At 35.8% G+C, this 21822-nt stretch overlaps 1 protein-coding gene across 1 annotated transcript in view; it reads right to left on the bottom strand.

The window, feature by feature from the left end:
* LOC126743352 (intraflagellar transport protein 172 homolog) overlaps positions 1–21822 on the bottom strand; it is a 57751-nt gene that overhangs the window by 23456 nt on the left and 12473 nt on the right. The window contains exons 3-16 of the mRNA XM_050450391.1: positions 21004–21272; positions 20760–20946; positions 20476–20699; positions 15933–16282; positions 9187–9461; positions 3185–3340; positions 2904–3126; positions 2516–2841; positions 1990–2086; positions 1757–1937; positions 1554–1705; positions 1387–1504; positions 1185–1333; positions 889–1108 (exon numbers count right to left, since the gene is read on the bottom strand). Of these exons, the coding sequence (XP_050306348.1) occupies positions 889–1108; positions 1185–1333; positions 1387–1504; positions 1554–1705; positions 1757–1937; positions 1990–2086; positions 2516–2841; positions 2904–3126; positions 3185–3340; positions 9187–9461; positions 15933–16282; positions 20476–20699; positions 20760–20946; positions 21004–21272 (2927 nt within the window). The remainder of the gene's footprint in view (positions 1–888; positions 1109–1184; positions 1334–1386; positions 1505–1553; positions 1706–1756; positions 1938–1989; positions 2087–2515; positions 2842–2903; positions 3127–3184; positions 3341–9186; positions 9462–15932; positions 16283–20475; positions 20700–20759; positions 20947–21003; positions 21273–21822) is intronic.

The following is a 21822-nucleotide window of genomic DNA, read 5'->3' as shown; positions in this document are numbered from 1 at the left end:
TCCCTCAAAAAGTAAATGTTTGGGCGGGGGTGATTGAAAACAGGGTTATAGGGCCCTTTTTCTTTGAAGGATACTTGAATGGTGAGAGGTATTTAGAGTTTTTAGAAAATGACTTGGTTCCATGCCTTGCCACTTTATACCCCGATCCAGAAGACCCGGATATATTAGATAATTCCTTATGGTATCAGCAAGATGGAGCTCCAGCCCATTACACTCGTCCCGTGCGCCAGTACCTGGATACCGTTTTCCCTGGACGTTGGATTGGTCGGAGGGGTGCAATTGAATGGCCGGCCAGATCGCCGGATCTGACTCCTTTAGATTTTTTTTTGTGGGGGTATCTTAAGTCCAAAGTTTATGTTAATCGGCCAAACAACATTGAAGACTTAAAAATTAGAATAACGGAAGAAATAAGATTGATAGAACCTTCTGTTATCGATAACGTTTTACAAGAATTTCAGCATCGACTGGGATATTGCCAAGAGGTTCGTGGCAGCCATTTTCAACACTTAATAAATTAATTAAAATATTTTTATGTATTCTTGCTTGATATAAATAACTCTTCCAAAAATAGCCTTTTATTGTGTTCAATCGTCAACGGTCGAGTTTAGGTATAGGACATGGTACATGAAATGTACTTAGAATTTGATGTAGAACCTAAATCTACAATAAAAAATAGGTGTTTACATTTAAAAAAATTACGTTGATGACCGTAACTTATTTTTGGGCCACCCTGTATACATAAAATTATAGTAAGAAAACCCGCAGTTAAAAATAAAAATCGACATGTCCGAGCGTTTTTTTTTTTTTGAACATACCCCTGAATTTTAAATGAATTTATTCCAACCTTTACGTTCGCACTGTATACACACGAGTATAAGATCTTATTACCTTGCTGGTAAGCTCTTTGCACAGTTGAAAAGCGAACTCGAATTGGTAAGTTTCGCATGCGTAGTTAACGCACGGCTCCAAAATTCCGTATTTATTGAGTAACCTTACGGCGGAATCGATCGGGAGCGTTCGGGACCACAGGAACGCCACCTGATTGGCCGCGGTCGTACCCCCATTCTGTTTCGCCACCCGGTAAGCCTCCTCCCACATGTTCAGGGTCCTAAAAGTGAGTGAGTAAGTTCGCCTGGTTGTACTCGAACCCTTTTAAACATTTCTACCGGAGGAAACACACTTACCGGTACATGTTCATCGCGGCCTTCCATTCGCCGCATGCCAAATAGTGGATTTCGGCAGCGCGATGCTTGCCTTGACCCTCCAACTGTTGGCCCAAGTGCAAATGGGTCGTTTGTAACAGATTTGGATGGTATTTCTCCACCAGACGGATCTACGGAATGAAAAGTGAAAGAAACATAGAAGTTTAAGTAAGTGTACGCTTACCATGTTGTCATACTGCTCCGCCCTTTTGTACATCGCTATGGCTAAATCCGGGGAATTCACCGATAAGTACAATTTTTCCGCGTCCCGATACTTGCCGGCCTCCTCTAACTCTTCCGCTCTACAGTTTACTCAATAAATTAATTAAAAAAAAAAATGGACATTTTTACCTCGTAATGTACATATCGGACACCTCCACCTGATCCAAATATTTCGAGGCGATCGCGTGGGCCTTGTCCCACTGTCCCGCCTCGTTGTACATCTCCACCGCCTCCTTGTACATTTGACAGGCCGCGTACAACTTTTCCGCCGTATAATAATCCTTAAAAGGCACACCAGTTAGAATTGTACTAGAGCACCGTAATCGTACAACCTTCACTCCGGCAAAGTACTGAGCAATAATCTCATAGTACTTCCTAACCATATCGGGGTCTTCGATCACCTTGATGATGTGTACCGCTTTTTTCCACTGTTTCGCGCTCACCGCCGCCTCTAGGGCCTTCAAGGTACAACCCGCCTCTATAAAGTGGTTAATGGCCGCGTCCATTTGTTTACTAAGAAAATTACGATGTTATTAACAATTAAAGTGTTTAAATATAGTCATACTTTTCCACCAAGGTGTCCCCCCATTCCTCCTCCAGTTGGACCACTTGTTCCGGACTGACAACCCTGGCCAGTTCCACCGCTTTATTGTACAATTTGCCTAAAGAAATTTATAGAATGGTAAAAATCGTCAAGCATATCGAATTGCGACGATCGAAGAGTAGGCTTTGAAAATTTGACATGTTTATGAGTTTGAAAATGATCCTTAAGGTCGATTCAAGATCTTTATTATTTTTCTCTGCTAGGCTTAGGTAGAAGTCATTTTTACGCGTATACCGACTTTTCTGGGTTATTTTAATCTCTTAGTCTGGGCAGTTTAAATATTTTTTTATTACAAGCTTTTCCACTTATTTTTCATGTCTTCCAGTCAGTCATCTTAAAGGAACAGGGGACGTGACTGACTCAACATTCAAAAATTCCCAAAGCCTACTTTTCCATCGCGCCGCACACACTTCACTTTGTGACAAATGATATCTACAGACCATACAGCGTCGCCAAATCCATTCCTAATTTAGGTACTATGTATTACCTTTCCGATAGCACTCCATGGCCAAGTCATTTTTATCCAGTTTCTCGTAAATATCCGCGGCAGCCTCGTACAATTCCTGCTTCAATAAATTCTTTAGCACGCGACCCACTATGGCCTGGTCGTGCAATAAACTGGGATTTTCCGCTAATAAGTGGGGAATCCTGAGCAGTTTGTTGGACTTGAGGTACATGTTAAGGGCTTCCTCACTCTTGCCCTCATTTTCCAACGCTTGGCCCACTTTGTCGTATTGAGCGGTCGCGTTCAGCATTTGCATGTACTCACTTTTCAGTTCCGACAGTTTCGGGTAGTGTCTTTGGTCTGCGAGCCTGTTAAAACGGCGGCCCCATTAAAAAAAAAACCTAAATAATTCAAATTTCCCGCCAGTTACCTTAAGACGTCTTGCCACTTGTGCAACCGTTTGTACATATCAAGGGCGCCCTCGATGTCGCCCTGTTCCAAATAAATATTCTCCGCCGTGCTGAGGTCCCCGTAAAGGATGGACAGTCGGGCCCAAATTTGAGGCGAATTATTCGGGTTTTCCTTGTGTTTCTCGAAGAATTCCCGTCCCACGTTCATGGTTTCTTGTAAGAAATGAGCGGACGACACGTCGCCTAAGAGAAAACGTCTCAATTTCAAACAGGGAAAACTGTGGAAACATCAATGACTGACCTAAGGCGGAAAAACACCTCTCGGCCAGCACAAGATTCTGCTGTTTGACAGCGATGGCCAACAGGGTGTGCCACATGGCATCCGCCTCCGGACACCTGCCCATACTTTCCAAAAACAGCACGGCCCTACTGTAATCGCTGTCATTTACCGCGGTACCTGAAATATTTATTTATTAATGACGCGATTCCCTTATTACATAACTTAACAATATAATAACAGCACTCTACGAGCTAACTTAGAGTTATCCAAGATAAGCAACATAAGTAGTAATCCGAAAAACCCAAAACGAATCCTCTGTAGTATAAGAAAAACAAATCAAATTACAACAAAAATATGTAATATATAATATAAACCGGGATATTAACTTAAAAAGTTCAAATAGCCCTATAGTGACACCTCATGGCCGAACAAATATTAAACACTAATTAAATTAAAGGTTGGAACTTTATCCCAGTTATGGCCACAATATTGACCACTTACTTGTTAACGTTACTTTATATCATCTTTTGCTGTATTTGCTAATTTAGTCGCTATATTATCATGTAAAGGCCTTATGCCTCGATCTTCGTTGTACCATACTTGCCGTTTGTACTAATTGAAAATGAAAATTCTTTTTTAAAACGTGCTTCGCACAATAAGAAACATAACTGGCGCAGTCGGTAGATTTCGAACCTACGCTCCCAATTTTGGAATGAAAAAACAATCCTGGACTATGTACCCTTCCAGTTACCAGAAATATCCTTTCCTAACATTGAATTCCATTGGACACGATCCAGCTCGACTCTATCGATTCGATCTTAATAAAAGCACTTCAAGACCAGGCAAGAGTTATCAAGACCCTTCCAGAAGAAAATGACCAAATACATCTAGCTACATGGAGTTTTGCCACAACCCTTGGAGTCATTCTGCTCCTGTGCTGCATAGCCTTTGCAGTATACGAGTTATTCTTCAAGAAAAGAACAGTTCCAGAAGATCCAGAACAGAAAGAAGACGCCACCAAGAATGTTGAAACAAACATGACATCCCTGTTGTTTCAATCTTAGGAGAGGGGACTTATGGCCACGATATTGACCACTCTGTATCTGTTTCATCTTTCGCTGTATTTGCTAATTTAGTCTATATATTATCATGTATAGGCCTTATGCCTCGATCTTCGTTGTACCATACTTGCTGTTTGTACTATTTGTCAAATAAAAATTGTTTTTTAAAACGTGCTTCGCACAATAAGAAACATAACTTCCCTGTTAAGAATGTTTTTTTTTTATTTTTGAATATTGCTACTTATAACTTTCATAGGTATCTAATTTTCTATTGTTATTAACTGGTTAAAGTAAGTTTAAGTTGTCTATCCCTACAAAATGACCAGCATTTAAAACATGTTCAGCCAAACTAGACTTTTCAACTCTTCCATTAATTGATCTTATAGTTTGTCCTATTTTTTTTATCACAGCCGTTGCGATTAATCTCATATATCCCGGATTTTTCATTGGTCATTATTTTTCTTTTGGGTAAAAAATTTCGTAATTTGGCCGAACTTTGATAGAGCATTCTTAGACCTAAGTCTTTGAAAACCCTATTAAAGCCTCTCGTCATAGGATCATAATATGGTATTGCGACGAAAGTTTGCTTATTTTCATCTTTTTGAAATGTGGTAGAGTTTTTAAGGTTAACTTAAAACCTATGTCTTTTAATTAGCTTATCAATAATCTTATTGTCATAACCATTGACCCTAGCAATTATTTTAATTGTTGCTTTTTCTTTATTAAATCTGTTATTACATAGAGAAAATGAGACCAAAAAATGCTTGCTAGCCATTTTATGTTGAAAACAATAGTTGGCGTCATTAGTTAAGTATCTAAAAGTATTTGTTTCTTTTATATAAATATAAAATTCTAACTTATCACTATTTTTGATGACAGGAGTATCTAAGAATGGAAGCCGCTTATTTGTTTCTCGTTCAAAGGTAAATTTAATGGATGGAAAGCAGTTATTGTGTTGTTCTACAAAATTATCAATATTGCATTTGCTTTTGTCGAACATGGCAAACACATCATCAACATATCTTAACCAAACTCGCGGAAAGTATTGGAATGTATTTTTTGCATTTAACTCAAAACATCAGGTTCATAAAGAGCTCTGCTAGGAAGGGAGAGAGGCAATTACCCATGGCTGTACCTTCCATTTGTTCATAGTATGAGTTGTTATATTGAAAAAGAATTTTTGACATGCAAAGTTTTGTTAATTTAATATATTCCAATATTCCATTCGATATTCCAAAGTTTCTTGTATAGGAATGCTTGGGAACAAAGAAGATACATCGTAAGAAACAAGAATTTGATTTTCCCTTAGAATTAAATTACTGACTGAAAAACATTCATCAGGTAATGTTAATGACTCAAATTGCTTTACTAAAAACTTGTGGCGACAATTGGTCTCATTTTACTGCCACGTTTATTAATTTTTGGGAAACAATATAATTTTAGAGTTATTGAGTTCGAAAGTTGTAACTTTTTAAGTTTTTCTGAAGAGGACACAAGGTTCTTGCAATCGTTTAATGCTGTCTTAACCTGCGAGATCATTTTTGAAATACGCTTATAATATTCTGCTTTGTCTAAGATCACAACTTTTTTTACCTTGTCAGCTTTTAATTAGAAGCAATCTTTTTCTCTCAGTCGTGTAACAATATTAGAACCCGATGTGTTTTTTGATTTTCGTAAGATGTAATTTGGTTGCGAATCGTTTCTCTAGCAAAACCTTTCGAAAACTCTGGCACGTACTGAATTGATGAATCTCCTCCATGTTGTTTTTGCAATTTGAAACTGGTGCAAAGTTTAGACCCTTATTAAGAACATCAAGTTCTTTCTCATTAAAAGACTAAGAGAACTGATTTTCAACGATATTAATGGGTTTTTCCTTTTGTGTATAATATGAGTTTACAGTAACGAGCTATGAGAGAAATTTGAACATACTTAGTAAGTGAAACGGAATACGGAAAGATTTAAAGGCACCCCTTCTAATCCTAGCTGGTAAATCTAAGTTTATGCACTCCAACAATTATAGCTGCTACAATCAATGTAACCATTAATTAGCTTATGTACGAACATCATACTCGACATATTCCGTAACATAACCAGATGTAAATGACTCTCAATTAATGCATAATCATGATCAGCAACAAACAAACCCATCCTGAATGCGCAAGATCTTAAAAATGTATGCTGAACTCTTTTCACAGACTAGTTGTGTACGTGCTTGATAAGGTGACCAAACTATGGAGGCATATTATAGCTTAAAACGAACCAGCGAGCCATAGACACCCCTTATAGTATCCATTGAAAAATTCTTATAATGCCTGAGAACAAATCCAAGAATTTTTGATGATTTAACTATAATTCCGTTCAAATTTTCATTGAAAAATTACGTCCAAATTCTTACTTTGGTTACATATTTTAACTGTTCCACATCAATAAGATAGGAAGTAGTAAGTTTTCTGACCTCCTTATAAAAGCTACTAAAACAGCACTTCGACACATTCAAACTAAGCTTACTAATCCTACATCAATCAGCCAAGTCTTTCTGCAAAAGTGCCTGATCCCCTTGACGATAAATTGTTTTCATAATTTTAAAGTTATCAGCGAAAGCCAAAGCAAAACTGCGCTGAAAGCAATTAAAGAAAATTGGATAACAATGTCTCCCTTGAGGGACCCCTGAGGTAACAAAAATTGCCTCAGATAAAAAAGAACTTATTGAACTCTCTGCTAGGGGCTCAATAAAACTATCGATCCAATCGAGTATAACTATCTAGTCAAAAAAAACCCATGATCAACTCGATCGAAGGCCTTGGGAATCGAAGGAAAAAAAGAGAAGAAAAATTATACACAAAACTTTTTAATACATTAAACGTTTGACAGATATATCTACAATATTGACTATATTTATTGCAGATTATTATTTTCATTTATTTAAGATTGACAAATATCTGGCTATGTTAGTTTATTGTTGGGCGAGTCAGGCATTTCTTGGCGCCCAAAAAGTCCGATTCGAGGTGATACGCCAAACATGTTATCTATAAACATTTCTTGACGTGAACAAAATTACATTATCATTTACTCAGTATTTCTATTTGACTGTTATTTATTCTTAAAAAATGCACGTTGTTGTACACAGTGAGGGTATGCACCAAGTAAACTTTTTTGACTCGTAGTAAAAGCGTATCAGTTGAAATTCGTAATAGGGTTATGAATTTTATACTTCTTACTGAGTGTACAGTGTCTCGAATTATAAAGAGATTTTATGTAACTCGTAACATAATCCCATTAAAAAATTCTGTGCGGCCCAGCGAAAAAACAGGATGCATCATGATAGAAAATAATTAATATTTATGAAAATGACCCATTCATATTGTCATGAGTCATCAGAATCTGTAACTGTACAATCCAAAAATTAGCTGAAGGAGGTCTAAACTCTTACAAGGCCTTGAAAAAATTTCTGCTGAGAAAACCAAACATTAGTGCTTGTCTTGGAAAAAAGATGTTTTTTTTAGCGATGAAGTTTAATTTGCTTGGTAGTGAGGGTGCAGTGAAAGTTCGACGTCCCAAGAACAAAGACTCTCAGTTTATGTTATTATAAAAATAAATTACTTGGAATAATTTTGTCAGGTTGCTTTTTAATATCCTTGTATTTTTGCTTACTTGTTTACATAACATTCGAAGCCAAGATATTGATACAAATTATTGTACGCTATATATACATCAAACATTAATAGAGTGATAAAAACATGTAAAGTTCACTACTACGTGGAATGAACGCAACTATGTTGCAAGTTATAAAAAATCAAATGAATGTTAGGGTAGGTGATGTGCCTTTAAAAATAAAAGAAAATATTAGATATCTTGGCATTATTTTTGACAGTCAAATGCGTTTTGACCAGCAAGTATCTCATTGTATCCAATACTTAAATTATTATACACCAATCGACACATTCTATCGCAAGAATTAAAAAAAAAATTATGTAACGCTCTGATTCTGTCTAGTTTTCTGTTTGACTATGGAGAAGACATTTATGAAAACTGCGTGACACAAATTCAAAAAAATCGTATACAGATAGTGCAAAATTCCTGTTTGTGGTTAGAAACAAACTGGCTTAGAATGGAAACCAGGCCTACAGTACACCGTGCATCTTTTTATAATATTGTTATTTTAAGACACCTATATATATCTTACAATAAAGTTATTCATATATATAAAATTAGGTATGATCGCAGGTATACAATAATATAAATATTAGATTTAAAGGCTTGATAACACCTCCTTTACATCGAACCACTTTTTTCCTATAATATTTCAAAACTTTACAACTCTATTTATTGTATAAATTGAGTCAACCTATTTAAATTCCTCCAAGGCATTGATTAGCCAATTTTGATATAACAACAAAGTGTGACTGTAGATCGACCAGAAAAAAACCCATGATGATGCATATTGACTAAATTTCGGCACATCTACCTCGATTGATTACTTCCCAAGCTATCAAAGAGTTTGGAAATAGAGGGCTGAATGCAGATACTTCTGTAGTTTCGATCTCACTCCTTTCCCCATGGTTAAAAGCAGGCATTACAAACTCCTATTCTTCAATCTATCGGGAAATACAGAAGTTTTCAATGACATATTGAACAAAACGTGAAGAGGTTTGACAATTGTGCAAATACACTTTTTGAGAAGCACATCTGTAATACCATCAGGACCCAAAGTATGTCTATTAGGCAAGCAACAAATCCTATTGAAAATGCCTGAACCGAAATTGCTGCAAAATTTAAATTTTGAGAAAGATTACTTGCATTGACATTCATTCCAAGATTCCATTGCATTGCTGCTCCTTACATAGACAGTTTCAAAGTAACTTCTAAACAAGTTAACAATGGATTCATTAAGGTCCCTCATGTGCAGATTCTTCATTATAAAACAAGTTTAAGTTTACAAATCAAAACCGACGTGTCACCCACCGAACTCCACCAGACCCTCGTCCAGTTCCACATTGAAAACATGCTGACCGTCCACGCAAATCGCTTCCGTTTTCCCATCGTTCCTAATGACGTCAGTTACTTCACCCCGCACCGTCATCACGGTCGGATTTTGGGGTAGTTCGATGTTGTACCAGATGGCGAGGGTGTTCCCGGATTGCGCCACCGCCACGTCGCTACTCTCCACCCATTGGACGAACGTGACGTCCGTGTAAATCGTTTGTTTCGATCGGCTGGAAATGTCTGTCAGTAGCAACCTGCGAAAGGAATAAAACTTTTATACGGTTATATACAGGATGTCCCAGATAAAATTATTTCTGAAACGGGTTTTCATAAACGGTAAGAGATATAGTTTCGCTTAAATAGGGGAAAAAGTTGTGCTGTTCTAAGCTCAATCAGATGCGATATTAAAATCCACGATATCTACAGGGGTTTTCAAAATATCGGGCTAAATCTAAAAATTTGGCTTTTAGAAAACCTACAATAACCTCGCCATCTTGAATCCGATTTTAATAAAATTTGGTAGTTTTGGGTTATCTACTATGACCAATCGATTAACGTCCACGATATTTTTTTAGATATTTTATATAATAATTATTATTTGGTTTATGTTAATAAAGTGTTTAAAATTACGTAAACAAGTTCGTTTTTGTGCTAAACTCTCTTTACTTAACAATAAGTTTAAGATGGAGAGATTTACAAATAGAAAAAAGGTAAATTTATATGCCGCAAAAATGCTGAACGAGCAAGGGAAATGTACAATGAGCGCTTTTTAGAAAGACAACAATCAGGTTTAGTGACTTACAGTAGATTGCGTGATAATTTATTGAAGTATCAGAAACAGAAACAGAAATAGCAACGAAAATGTAGTACTGCAAAGTGTCTTGGAAAATCCGCTTTTCGGCAAATCGAAGCTAATGTGGAAGTATCTAAAACTACCGCCCAACGAGTTCTCAAAAAGTTTAAATACCGCCGCACATAAGTCAGAAACTTCGAGAAGGAGACTTAGACAGATGATCAGTACTTTGTAACTAATTCATCAGAAAATGCCATGAATCTTCTAGATTTCCTTTAAAAGTGTTGTGGGCGAAAGCCCGATCACAACCACAGATGTAAATAGCTCCGCACGTGTAAATAGCTCCGCTCCACCGTGCGGAGCTATTTACATCCGTGCCACAACATAAACTTTTAAAGTTTACAAATTGTGGTGTCTTGAATAGACATAATAATATTTTTCGGCCAATGAAAATCCATTCATGGTTTCTACATGAAGTTCACCACCAAACAAGATGGGGATTTAATGTTTGGATAGGTTTTTTTAAATGGACATGTTTAATTTAACATTTTTAATGACAACCTGACAGGACCACGATACTTAGGATATCTTGAAAATTACGTGGACCCCAGTTTAGAAGAGTTGCGCCTTCATGACATAGCCAACATGTGGTTTCAACAAGATGGCGCCCTTGCACACCATTCTGCAATTATTTCTATTTACCTAAATGAACAATATGGAAATAATTAGATAGGAAATCGAGGTCTTATTACGTGGCCTGCTCGCTCACCTGATTTGATGTCCCTTGTATGGGGATACCTAAAAGATAGAGTGTATTACACTAATCATACTGCAATTCAAGAAATGCCATGACAAATTGTCAAAAATGCTTGTTTGGTTATGATTGAGAGGTGTACATTGTGTATTAACAAAAATGGAAGTCTTTTTGAACACTGTATTAACTAAGACTTAGAACTAGAAATAATTGAAGCGGTCGGGGCAAAAAGGTACATAAGCCACATTCAGTAATTTTTGAGAAAAACGACTGTAAAGTAGTATAACTTTTTCATATCAAAATAAAACTACACTTTCTGTTATTAATAAAATTTAATAATTTAAAAATGGTAGCAGGTAACTATTATAGTACATTACATTCTTTCTATTTTTTTTCTGCAGAACTAGCCATAGATCTTCTGGGTTTTTCTTTTCCTCTATAGGGTTCAAATGAGGTGATCAGAAAGACCAGTCCAATATTTGAATTTTTTCAGATGGCAACAAGTTTCTCTCCAATATGTATGTAACAGTTAACTTATCCTAACTTAAATTTTTCTGTTTTTATACAAATTGGTTATTGGATACCCAAAAAATTCTTTTTTGTGATTTCTTTAAGACACAATTTTGTTTACTTACCCTTACTTTACATTCAGATAGTCGTTCAAGCTCACTATCAGTTAGATCTCTGTCTGCTATACTCATTTGAACTAAAATGACTTTCAGACAAATTGTCTGACCGCTTTATTATTAACTGAAAATATCCAGTATATTCTGCATAGACAAAATACTCTAGGTTTTTATTAAATTACTTTGCAAATGGCTTGTGATCTTTAAAGTCCAGTTAAATAATAAAAAAATCTTAATTTTTCAGTAAAATGTGGCTTATGTACCTTGTTATCCCAAGCCCCTGAATTGTTGTTTCAATTTTTTTAAATTTAATTTTCATGTTAATGAAATTACTTTCTTGTTTGAATAGCAGAATTGATTAGCAGCCTTTGTATTCATAGCCAATTAACTTTTTTTAAATAAATTTCCGTCATATCAAGATAGGGTTAAATAGTAATGAAATAAACTCTAAGTCACAGGTCTCAAATTTATTAAATTAAAGTCAAGGGATTACACGTGTTTCGCCCATACTAGGCATCATCATATCCACTTGTGTATTCACTAATAAAAAGAGCGAAAAAAGAAGCAAAGAACTTGATACAAGTCAAGGGTAGAAATTAAGTTTAAATTGGTAAAATCGGACGAAGACTAGTTACTACATATTAAAATTGAGGAGTGTTGGAGCAAAACCGAATAAATCCACCAAACATGATTTTGACAAAAACCCGAATTTTTAATAACGCAAAAAGTATTATCTTTTTCTTTTTTTTTGGTAGAACATATTATTGGAGACGTCGTTACTAATACATTCTACTTAAATACAATTTTGAAAAATTATTATTTCTTAAAATAAAACAAAACCAAAAATAGATTTATTCGGTTTTGCTCAAAAGTATTGGATTTATTTGATTTTGTCCAAAATTTTATTACCAAGCAGCAATAAAAACATTGTTTTAAGCAAGAGAGCTTTATTTCTTAAAATATTTAATCCAATATATTAAGAAAAAATAAAAGAAAAAATAAAAATAAGAAAAAAAAATTCTTTAAACAACAGTGCGTATTCTTCCTCCAAGCAGTCGCAATCATAGCTGATATTATCCTCTTCCTTCGTCTTTACACAGCAGTTTTTTGTACCATTCAAATTTTTTTTCACTTGCCCACTCTTTTCCAAATTGTTTTTCCATCAGTTGTTTTACACTCTGAATTTTTTTTTGAGGAATGGTATTGCGCAGCGGGACCTCTGACAACGAAAAATTCTTTAAATTCTTTCTTTTTTTATAGAGATATTTTTTAACTTCTGATTGTGCTTCGAATCGAATTCATTGGAAGTATGCGATTGATATCTCCAGTTTTTTTAATGTGATTTTTTTGTAAACGAATTCGTTTTAAATCCGATATTCCTGCAACTTTATTAAGATAATCTTGTAATTCCTTGATATTGAAAATTTTCCACTCTGATCCTAAGACCTTAACATTTCCAACTTCAGAATAGTATCCAACATATTCTTCTTTAGAACCAATGGTTGGAGTTTTTCTAAATATTTTTTCCATGCGTCCAAACACTCTGTCCGCTGGTAAAAAACTATGTCCTCTTACAGGTAAATGATAATTTCAATAATATTATCAGGAGAGTACTTTAAGAGCCAAAACATTAACATATGAATGATGTGGGCATTTTTTTGGGCATTTCCCACATCCGTCGCAGAACAATCTTATCTGAGTTATGCCAGTCAGGTCCAAAGCTGTTAGGTAGTCCAACAACGCAGATCCGATTTCGGTAGCACCTCTTCCAGATTGATCTTCCGTCCATATATAAAAAGTAGGATTTTTTGAGTTCATGGAAACACAGCAGAATGAATACATACTTATTTGGTGTGAATAAAATGCATCTAAATGCATTTATTATAAATAATATTATATACAGTGAAACTTCTCTAACTCGAATCTTCAAGGGACAGACTAAAAAATTCGACTTACAGAAAAAGACGCCTAATTAAGGGGTTATTGTTTATTAGTACCAAAAAAAGTATTTTCTTCGTATAAAACTAAAATTTTGTATGTTGTATGTGTTACATAAGTATGCATATCAATATGTTTATAAATTTTTTTTAAAGAAGTCGGTTTTTTTTTTGTGTGAAATTGGTCCATTTTTTCTTATCTATAAAATCTTCTAATAAATTTAAAGAATTGTGTATTTCATATGGAATATTTTCTCTGGATAAAATAAAACATCTTATCCTTTCAATAGCAGAAATCGTCTCGTCAATTGTAGGTGTCGGAACAGTCTCACCTTCGCTTTGGTCATCATCTTCATTTTCTCCAGGGTCTGAAACAATACAAAAGAATTCTTACAATCTAAAAAGGCATAATCTAGACTAGCCTACCTTTTTTATTTGGAACAAGATTTTCTATTACGCTTTCTAGGATCTCTTCATCAGTTGGAAAACCTGTTGTTTGTACATTATCATCAATCGTCACATAGTCTTCAAATGAAACATCACTCATGTTTATAGCCCTTCTGTATGAGGTCCACAGGGTTTTTAATTCAGATAATGGAACAAGGTCATCCTCGTCCCAGTTATCAGCATCTTGTTGAACTTTATCTTTAACAAATCCTGCTTTTCTAAAGCAATTAGCAATGGTTTGTTCTTTTACGTCCAGAGTCCACGTTTTATTAAGATCTTGAATTGCGTCAAGTAACGTCACAGTTGTAGAAGTTGCCACTTCCATATGGGCTAAAACTTTCATAACAAACCGCTTCCTATAATGTTGCTTCAAATTTTTTATAATTCCTTGATCCATGGGTTGTAAGATTGACGTAAGGTTAGGCGGAAAATATTCAAGTTTAATATTTTTTAACTTAGATTCAACAGACTTGGGATGTGCAGGACAATTATCAACGAATAGTAAAACTTTTCTTCTTTGGGCTGCAAATTTCTTATCAAGCTTTAATAGCCATTTTTCATAAATCTCACTTGTCATCCATGCTTTTTTATTAAACTCATAGTCCACTGCAAATGATTTAATGCCCTTAAAACAACGTGGATTCTTTGACTTACCAATGATTAGCAACCTAAGCTTTTCAGTCCCACTCATATTACTTCCAACCATAACTGTAATTCGCTCCTTGCTGTTTTTGCCACCATGGCATTTTTGTCCTTTAAATGCTAGTGTTTTGTTGGGTAAACATTTAAAGAAAACTCCTGTTTCATCAGCATTAAAAATGTCATCCTTATCATATTGACCGATCAGAGTGGGCAATACATTTTTTTGCCATTCTTCACAAGACGCCAAATCTGCAGAAGCACTTTCACCACATAAAGACATTTGAACGATGTTATGCCTAGTTTTAAACTTATCTAACCATCCTATGCTAGTTGCAAAATCGTCCCGCCCTAAAGCAGTTGCAAACTCCTTAGCTTTTTCTCTTATAAGAGTTCCAGATAGAGGGAGATTTTTATTTCGTGCCGTAGTAACCCACTTAAGCATTGCTTCATCAATATCTTCATTCACACAAGGTGTAAGCCTTCTCCTCTTACAGTTTGAAGCGTAATCATCTTTTTTTTTCTAAAAGTCTATCCTTGTTTTTTAGGATCGTTGACAGAGTATTGGGTGGTATCCCAAACTGTTCGGCAATATCCTTCTTTTTCTTTTCACCTTTTTCCACTTCAGCAATTAATTTAAATTTCTCACATAATGGTAAGCACTTTAAATTTCTCTTAGCCATAATTATTTTTAATAAAAACAAATTGTCTTAATTCGCATACGCACCAAAAAACTGTAACCACAAAACCGCCACGTCGCGATGAGAGCCTTTTTCCGTTTGAACTAATAAAAAGAAAAAAGATGCAATAGCAAATCCATGTAACAAACAGATTTTTTCCTAGAAAAATGTCTGTACTTCCCCGCAAAATTCGAGTTAGCCATCGGCAATGCGTTAAACGTTATTTCGACTTATAGAAAAATTCGAAATAGAGAAATTCGACTTATAGAGATAAAATATCATATAAACTTGATGATACCTTTTTTGGTAGTATAAAATATTCGAATTAGGGAATATTTCGAGATAAAGAAGTTCGAATTAGAGGAGTTTTACTCTATTGTGAATAAATGCATTTATTATATAAACCTATATTACATATATATATTAATATCTAGTAACTAGTCTCCGTCCGATTTTACCAATTTAAACTTAATTTCTACCCTGTATCATGTAGTGTTGTTCTCTGCTTCTTCTTTTTTTCGTTCTTTTTATTAGTGAATACACAAGTCGATCTGATGATGCCTAGGTATGGGCGAAACACGTGTAATCCTCTGACTTTAATTTAATAAATTTGAGACCTGTGACTTAGAGTTTATTTCTTGACTATTTAATGTAAGCCGGTCTCTTTGAGAAAAGACGGACTATTTCTTGGAAGGGAATACAAGTTGAAAAAAATGCAGGTTTTCTAGAAAGATGAAGATATCGTAACATTTAACCGAAACTATATTTTTTACCGTTTACGAAATCCCCATATAAATATCATTTTATCTGGGACACCCAGTAGTTGGGTTGTAAAAAGAGACGCCTCACCGTTGTTTCTTGTCTCTGAACAACAATTTCTCCCCGGTTTCGTTCAGTTCGAGCCAATCGATCTTGGAATCGTGTCCGATCTGGCATAGGGCCGCCCCCGTCACGAGATCCATCACCAAAACGGTCTTCAGGTCCAGCAAATAGGCCAATTTTTTATTTTCCAGTTGATGTCCGCGCTCGTTTAAACGCACGCTGATCACATGCGGATTCGCGAACTCGGTGCGTACCGAGCAGAGGACCTCGTTGTTCCCGTATTCGATTAGGGTCAGCTCGCCCGCGTTAAACACCAAACAGACGTTCGGGTTTTCGAAGTAGAACTTTTCGTTCCGGTCCGGATTGTTCCATGGGACCTTAAGGTGGAAAGTCGCTCTTTCAATGAACGTTAAAGAACCCTAGGTACTAAATAATATGTCTAAAACTTTTTAATAATTATTCTTGGCAAATTGAACTTTGGAAGCATTTTTGGATCAATTGGAAAGCATCCAAAACAAATTTCTTTCTTTTAAAACCTGCTTCGGTTCATATCATGATGTCAATTCAATTCGAGAGCATTTTGACGTGATTTCACTTCTCGACAGACGTTTGATAACTGACGTTCCGTTTTTATATAAAGTAATGAATTGTCAGCTAAACACTCCTTCTATTTTGTCACTTTTCAAATTCAACATTCCTCAAGTCAACATCAGATCGAGCGAATTATTTTTCATTCCATTCAGGAAAGCAAATCATGGTCAGAACCAATGGCGGCTCCTTCTTAGGGTCAATTGGTCAATGACTCCCCTAAAATAATCTCATAAAAATACCAATTTTATTAAAAATATCTTTTATCTAAAACTTCACTGTGAATTATAAAATTCTTTAAGCAGTCTGCATTGGCAAAACAAATAAATATATTACTAACGTCGCGCCTCGCGCTCATCACATAAGTCCGTGGCTGGGCCGTATTTTAAATTGTCTCTATACAGTTCTTATGGCTTATGGAGAAATGCATGTAAAATAGAACAAAGAGGGCAGATTCGCATTTCGTGAGCGGGAGTGAGAGTCACCTTTCAGTCCTATATCGCTAACGTAGTCGACGGCCCCACTGGATGAATGTTTTGTTTTAGTTAGTTAATGTATTTTAAACAAACTAATCGTCTGTGTAAAATTTTGCGGAGTTTTCGAAATTGCATTGCGCGGTCATGACGAAAGTAACAGCTCCAATAATCCTGGAATTTTTCTGGGACTTATCGATTTTGTTTCTGAACTGGATTTAATGTTTAAAGAACATATTGAAAAAAGTACAGTATTTAAAGGAACATCAAAAACAATTCAGAACGATATTTTAGAACCAACGTTAGCCATTGTACATACTCATATAATTAAGGAGATTGGCCAGACAAATTTTATGGCAATTCAATTAGATGAGACCACAGACAGCTCCAATAAAACGCAGATGATTGTCATATTACGATATGTATTAACAGGTATTGTACAGGAAAGATTTTGGAAATCTGTTAACCCTCCAGGTACCACGCACAACATTTAACTAATGTAATATTGGAAGAAGTTTAATTATTAAAAATTAATGAAGCACCTGAAAAATTGATTGCCCAAAGTTACGATGGTGCATTAGTCATGAGCGGTAAACTGGAAGGAGTACAAACAAAAATTAAAGAAATATACCCAAATGCACACTTTATTCACTGCTATGCCCATCAACTTGTTGCAGGATTAATTACGCTTTAGACGGGATCTGGAGAATCCTAACTTTTATTCATTTGGTTAAAATATTTAAAAATGACTTTATTCTAAATTTTTCTTTCAAAACTGAACAACCTCTTGCAAGAAATTGGCAACAATGCGAAAGAAGGAGCCAAAACCATAATCTTTGTGGAAACTAAAAAGAAAGTGGAAGGTATTACCCGTTCTATCAGACGATATGGTTGGCCAGCAGTGTGCATGCATGGAGATGCAAGTCCCAACAAGAGCGGGACTATGTCTTAACAGAATTTAGGAATGGCAAAGCGACCATATTGGTTGCTACTGATGTTGCTGCCAGAGGATTAGATGTGGATGGTATCAAATATGTAGTCAACTATGACTACCCTAACTCTTCAGAGGATTACATTCATAGGATTGGCAGGACTGGAAGGTCTGACACCACTGGAACTTCATATGCATTCTTTACGCCCAACAACTTCAAACAAGCTAGAGATTTGGTGTCTGTCTTGAAAGAGGCTAATCAGATTATTTGTCCGAAATTGCAAGAAATGGCCAGCCGAGGTGGCGGAAGCAGCTACGGAGGTGGAAATAGAGGTAGATGGGGCTACGGAGGTGGCTTTAACAAAGGTCGCGAAAACACCGGACCAAAACAGCACGTTAGATTTGGCAGTGGAGGTGGATATGGAAAAAATTACTAATCAATTCCTTAAAACCAAAGCAAGGGAGATGAGCTTCCCTTATTTTGAATCTTCAGTATTCCGCATTGTGGATCCCACATCAAACCTATATTAGGAGAATTTTTTATTTATTCTATGTAAGGCAGAATTTTGCTGGCTGTGTTGTCAGCATCTTTAGTTAAATATTTTTTCCATTAAACTTACCTAGCATGTGTCGTTTTGGATACTCTAAATTTGTCATAATTATAAAGAGTTGTTTTATGACTGTGATAGAAATAGATTTTCTTCTTAATTTAGAATTTAAGTTTTTCATGAAAATGTGGAAGGAAACTTGCAAGGAGTAAGCAAAATGCACTTTCGAATGTGAATGTAAAAGAATAAAAAGAATTGATGTTTCTTAAAAAAAAAAAAAAAAAAAAAAAAAAAAAAATATTTTTTAATCCTCTGGCAGCAACATCAGTAGCAACCAATATGGTCGCTTTGCCATTCCTAAATTCTTTTAAGACATAGTCCCGCTCTTGTTGGGACTTATCTCCATGCATGCACACTGCTGGCCAACCATATCGTCTGATAGAACGGGTAATACCTTCCACTTTCTTTTTAGTTTCCACAAAGATTATGGTTTTGGCTCCTTCTTCCGCATTGTTGCCAATTTCTTGCAAGAGGTTGTTCAGTTTATTTTCTTTCTCATGTTCCTGGCAGACATCAACAATTTGCAAAATGTTATGGTTAGCAGACAATTCCAATGATCCAACATTCAGCTGAACATAAGTGTTCAGAAAATCAGAAGCCAACTTCTTAACTTCCTTGGGCCAAGTGGCAGACCACATCAAAGTTTGCCTGTCAGGCCTGTAATCTGTAATCTTGTCCTACAAAAAGCGGCGAGTCAATATAAACCGATAAAAATATTTTTTGCAAATTTACACGCATTTTCGTCATTTTTCGGCCGATCTCCAAAACGTACGATGGTTCTGGATAGAGTGGCTAAAGTAAGGCTACCTAAAGCTGCACTCACTCGATGGGCTTTCAATACAAAATGTGTTGAAATTGTTTACACTTATAAAGATGATTTAAAATCTTGCTTACAGGAAATTATTGATGAGGAGCAAGATGGTAACAATATAAATCAAGCAACTGGTTTAAAAAGACATTTGGAAGATGAGCTTTTTTTTTTTTGGTTAAATTTTTTCCATAAAATAATGCCCCATGTTGATATATTGTTTAAACAATTGCAAATGCAAGATATTGATGTCATATCTGTCAAAAATTATATACTGTCTTTTAATAACAGTATCCAAATAATGGAATCAGAAGAACCAAGCACATCAACAGCAAAAAAAAAAGAAAAAGTACTACAACTACAGAGGATCCATAGCGACGAACTGCACTGGAAATTTGTGATATTATTATATCTAAAATAAATCACAGGTTTGGTTTCAATGATCATCTCATGATTTCACAGTTATTCTACACAGAGAAATTTGAAGCATACACTACCAACTTTCCGCAAAATATTTTAAATATGGTGAAGGCTCATTATCGCACAGTAAATATTTCCAAACTAAAATCGGAACTTGAAGTCATATATTGTCGTGAGGATTTTCGCAATAGTGCCGGTGCAGTAGCCATACTTTAGCTTTTTATTAACATGAATTTGTCTGAAACATTTTCTGAAGCAGTGAAATTATTAAATATTTTGTGCACACTCCCTATGACAACCGTGGATCTTTCAAATACTTTAAAAAATCAATAGTTTGATTTGTTTTTTTTTATTAGAGTAAACTATAAGTTTTCAAACCAAAATGACCCCCCTGAAGATTAACCCACGAGCCGCCACTGGTCAGAACTCTCCATTATGTAGAATAACAAAAAGTTATAATTTGTACTGCCGTTCATTGGAGGTTTAGCGTGTCACTAAGTACAGTCAAATAATAATAGTGTCTTTGAAAGTTTATGAGGCTAATGTAGAAATTTAGCATTAGAAAGTTGCTTTTTTTAAGTATATTCTTTTATATTCAAATTATTTTGATTTATGTACTTAACCATTTAGTCTTTATATTATTCTTAATAAAATAGTTAGTTAAGATAAGTTTGTGGATACTTTGTTTGGGCTTGTAGCCTGTTGTATCCCTATATGATCGCCAAATAAATAAAAAACGTACCTCGCTCAAAAGATTCCGCAGTAGATCGGCGACCAGAAGGGTCTCGCGAGTCTTCGCCACCAGATAAGAGTCGCGCCCCATTATTTTAACGTCGTCGATTTCGCCGCCGTGTTGCGACCGCAAGATGACGCCCCTTTCGTTGCCGTCCAGCGGTTTGACCAGCACCTGACTCGCCCCCACGTACGTTATTTCGAATTTGTCTTTCCACACGCTACGTTTCAACACTATACAATGACAGAAATACACCATTTTTCTGAATTTGCAATCTTAACTGGTTTTCTTACCGGATTCGAAAACCATCACGGCCCCACATAAGCTGCCGCAGGTCACCTTGGACCCGTCCCGTTTCCACGCCAAACTGGTCACCGTGTAGAAGTTTTTTATCGATTTCGGTGGGGATTCGTCCCATATGGATTTCCGCGTGTTCCATATGTATGTTCTTAGACGGTCAAAACTGCCTAAAGTTACCGCCTAAAAATCCGACAAGAAGCAATTTTCACTCATAAAACTGACGACGTTGATGCTTACCTGTCCGCTAGGGCTGCTAATGGCACAGCCAAAGTCACTTTCCTCGTTATCCCGACTGTAGTCGAAAGTTTTCACGGTTTTTCCGGTGTTACTGTACACGCAGACGCGTTTGTCGCATCCGGCGGCAAAAATGTAACCGTGGGCCCAAGCGAGCGCGAAGGGGGGCACCGAATGGAGGGCGGCCCGTCCCTGTGCTTCGCCCTCGTTATCTGGATCGTGCGTGACGAAGAACCGGATTATGTTACCGTCAATGTGCCCAGAAAGAAACCCTAAATAGTATAATAAGTATATAATAATAAGCCTTTATAATAAGCCTTTATTTCCAACAGGCAACTTGCCCAATAACAGGAAACAGTTGCAAAACAATGAAAAATATAGTTAAAAAAAAAAACACACACAAACAAACCTAAAAGAATGAAAAGAAAAGAAAAAGAGTAAAGTAAAGTCACATTCTCAAAAGTTATCCAAAGAATTAGAACAAATAACTATTAATATGATATAAAAACCCAATTATAAAAGTTTAACAAGATAATCACATATTCAACAAAATTAAATTAAATTAAATTAACTGCAATATACCTACTAACTATAACTTAAACACATGGGTCTTAATCCCAAGAGTAATGATCCACCAAGATATCGACAATCACATGAACCGGAGAGAAATTTATATCGCACATGTGACAGATCCGATTAAATATAGCGCATATTGTATATAGTGGCGATTTCAACAGGATGTTAGTATGAGGCCTTGGCAGAAAGAACGTTAGGGGATGTCTAGCATTAAGCCTAGGCACCATGAAACGTACACCGGAAAGA

The sequence above is a fragment of the Anthonomus grandis genome, chromosome 12, assembly GCF_022605725.1.
Source record: "Anthonomus grandis grandis chromosome 12, icAntGran1.3, whole genome shotgun sequence".
Lineage (NCBI taxonomy): Eukaryota > Metazoa > Arthropoda > Insecta > Coleoptera > Curculionidae > Anthonomus > Anthonomus grandis.
The sequence above is the reverse complement of the archived record's forward strand: the minus strand, read 5'-3'. Positions and strand labels throughout refer to the sequence as shown.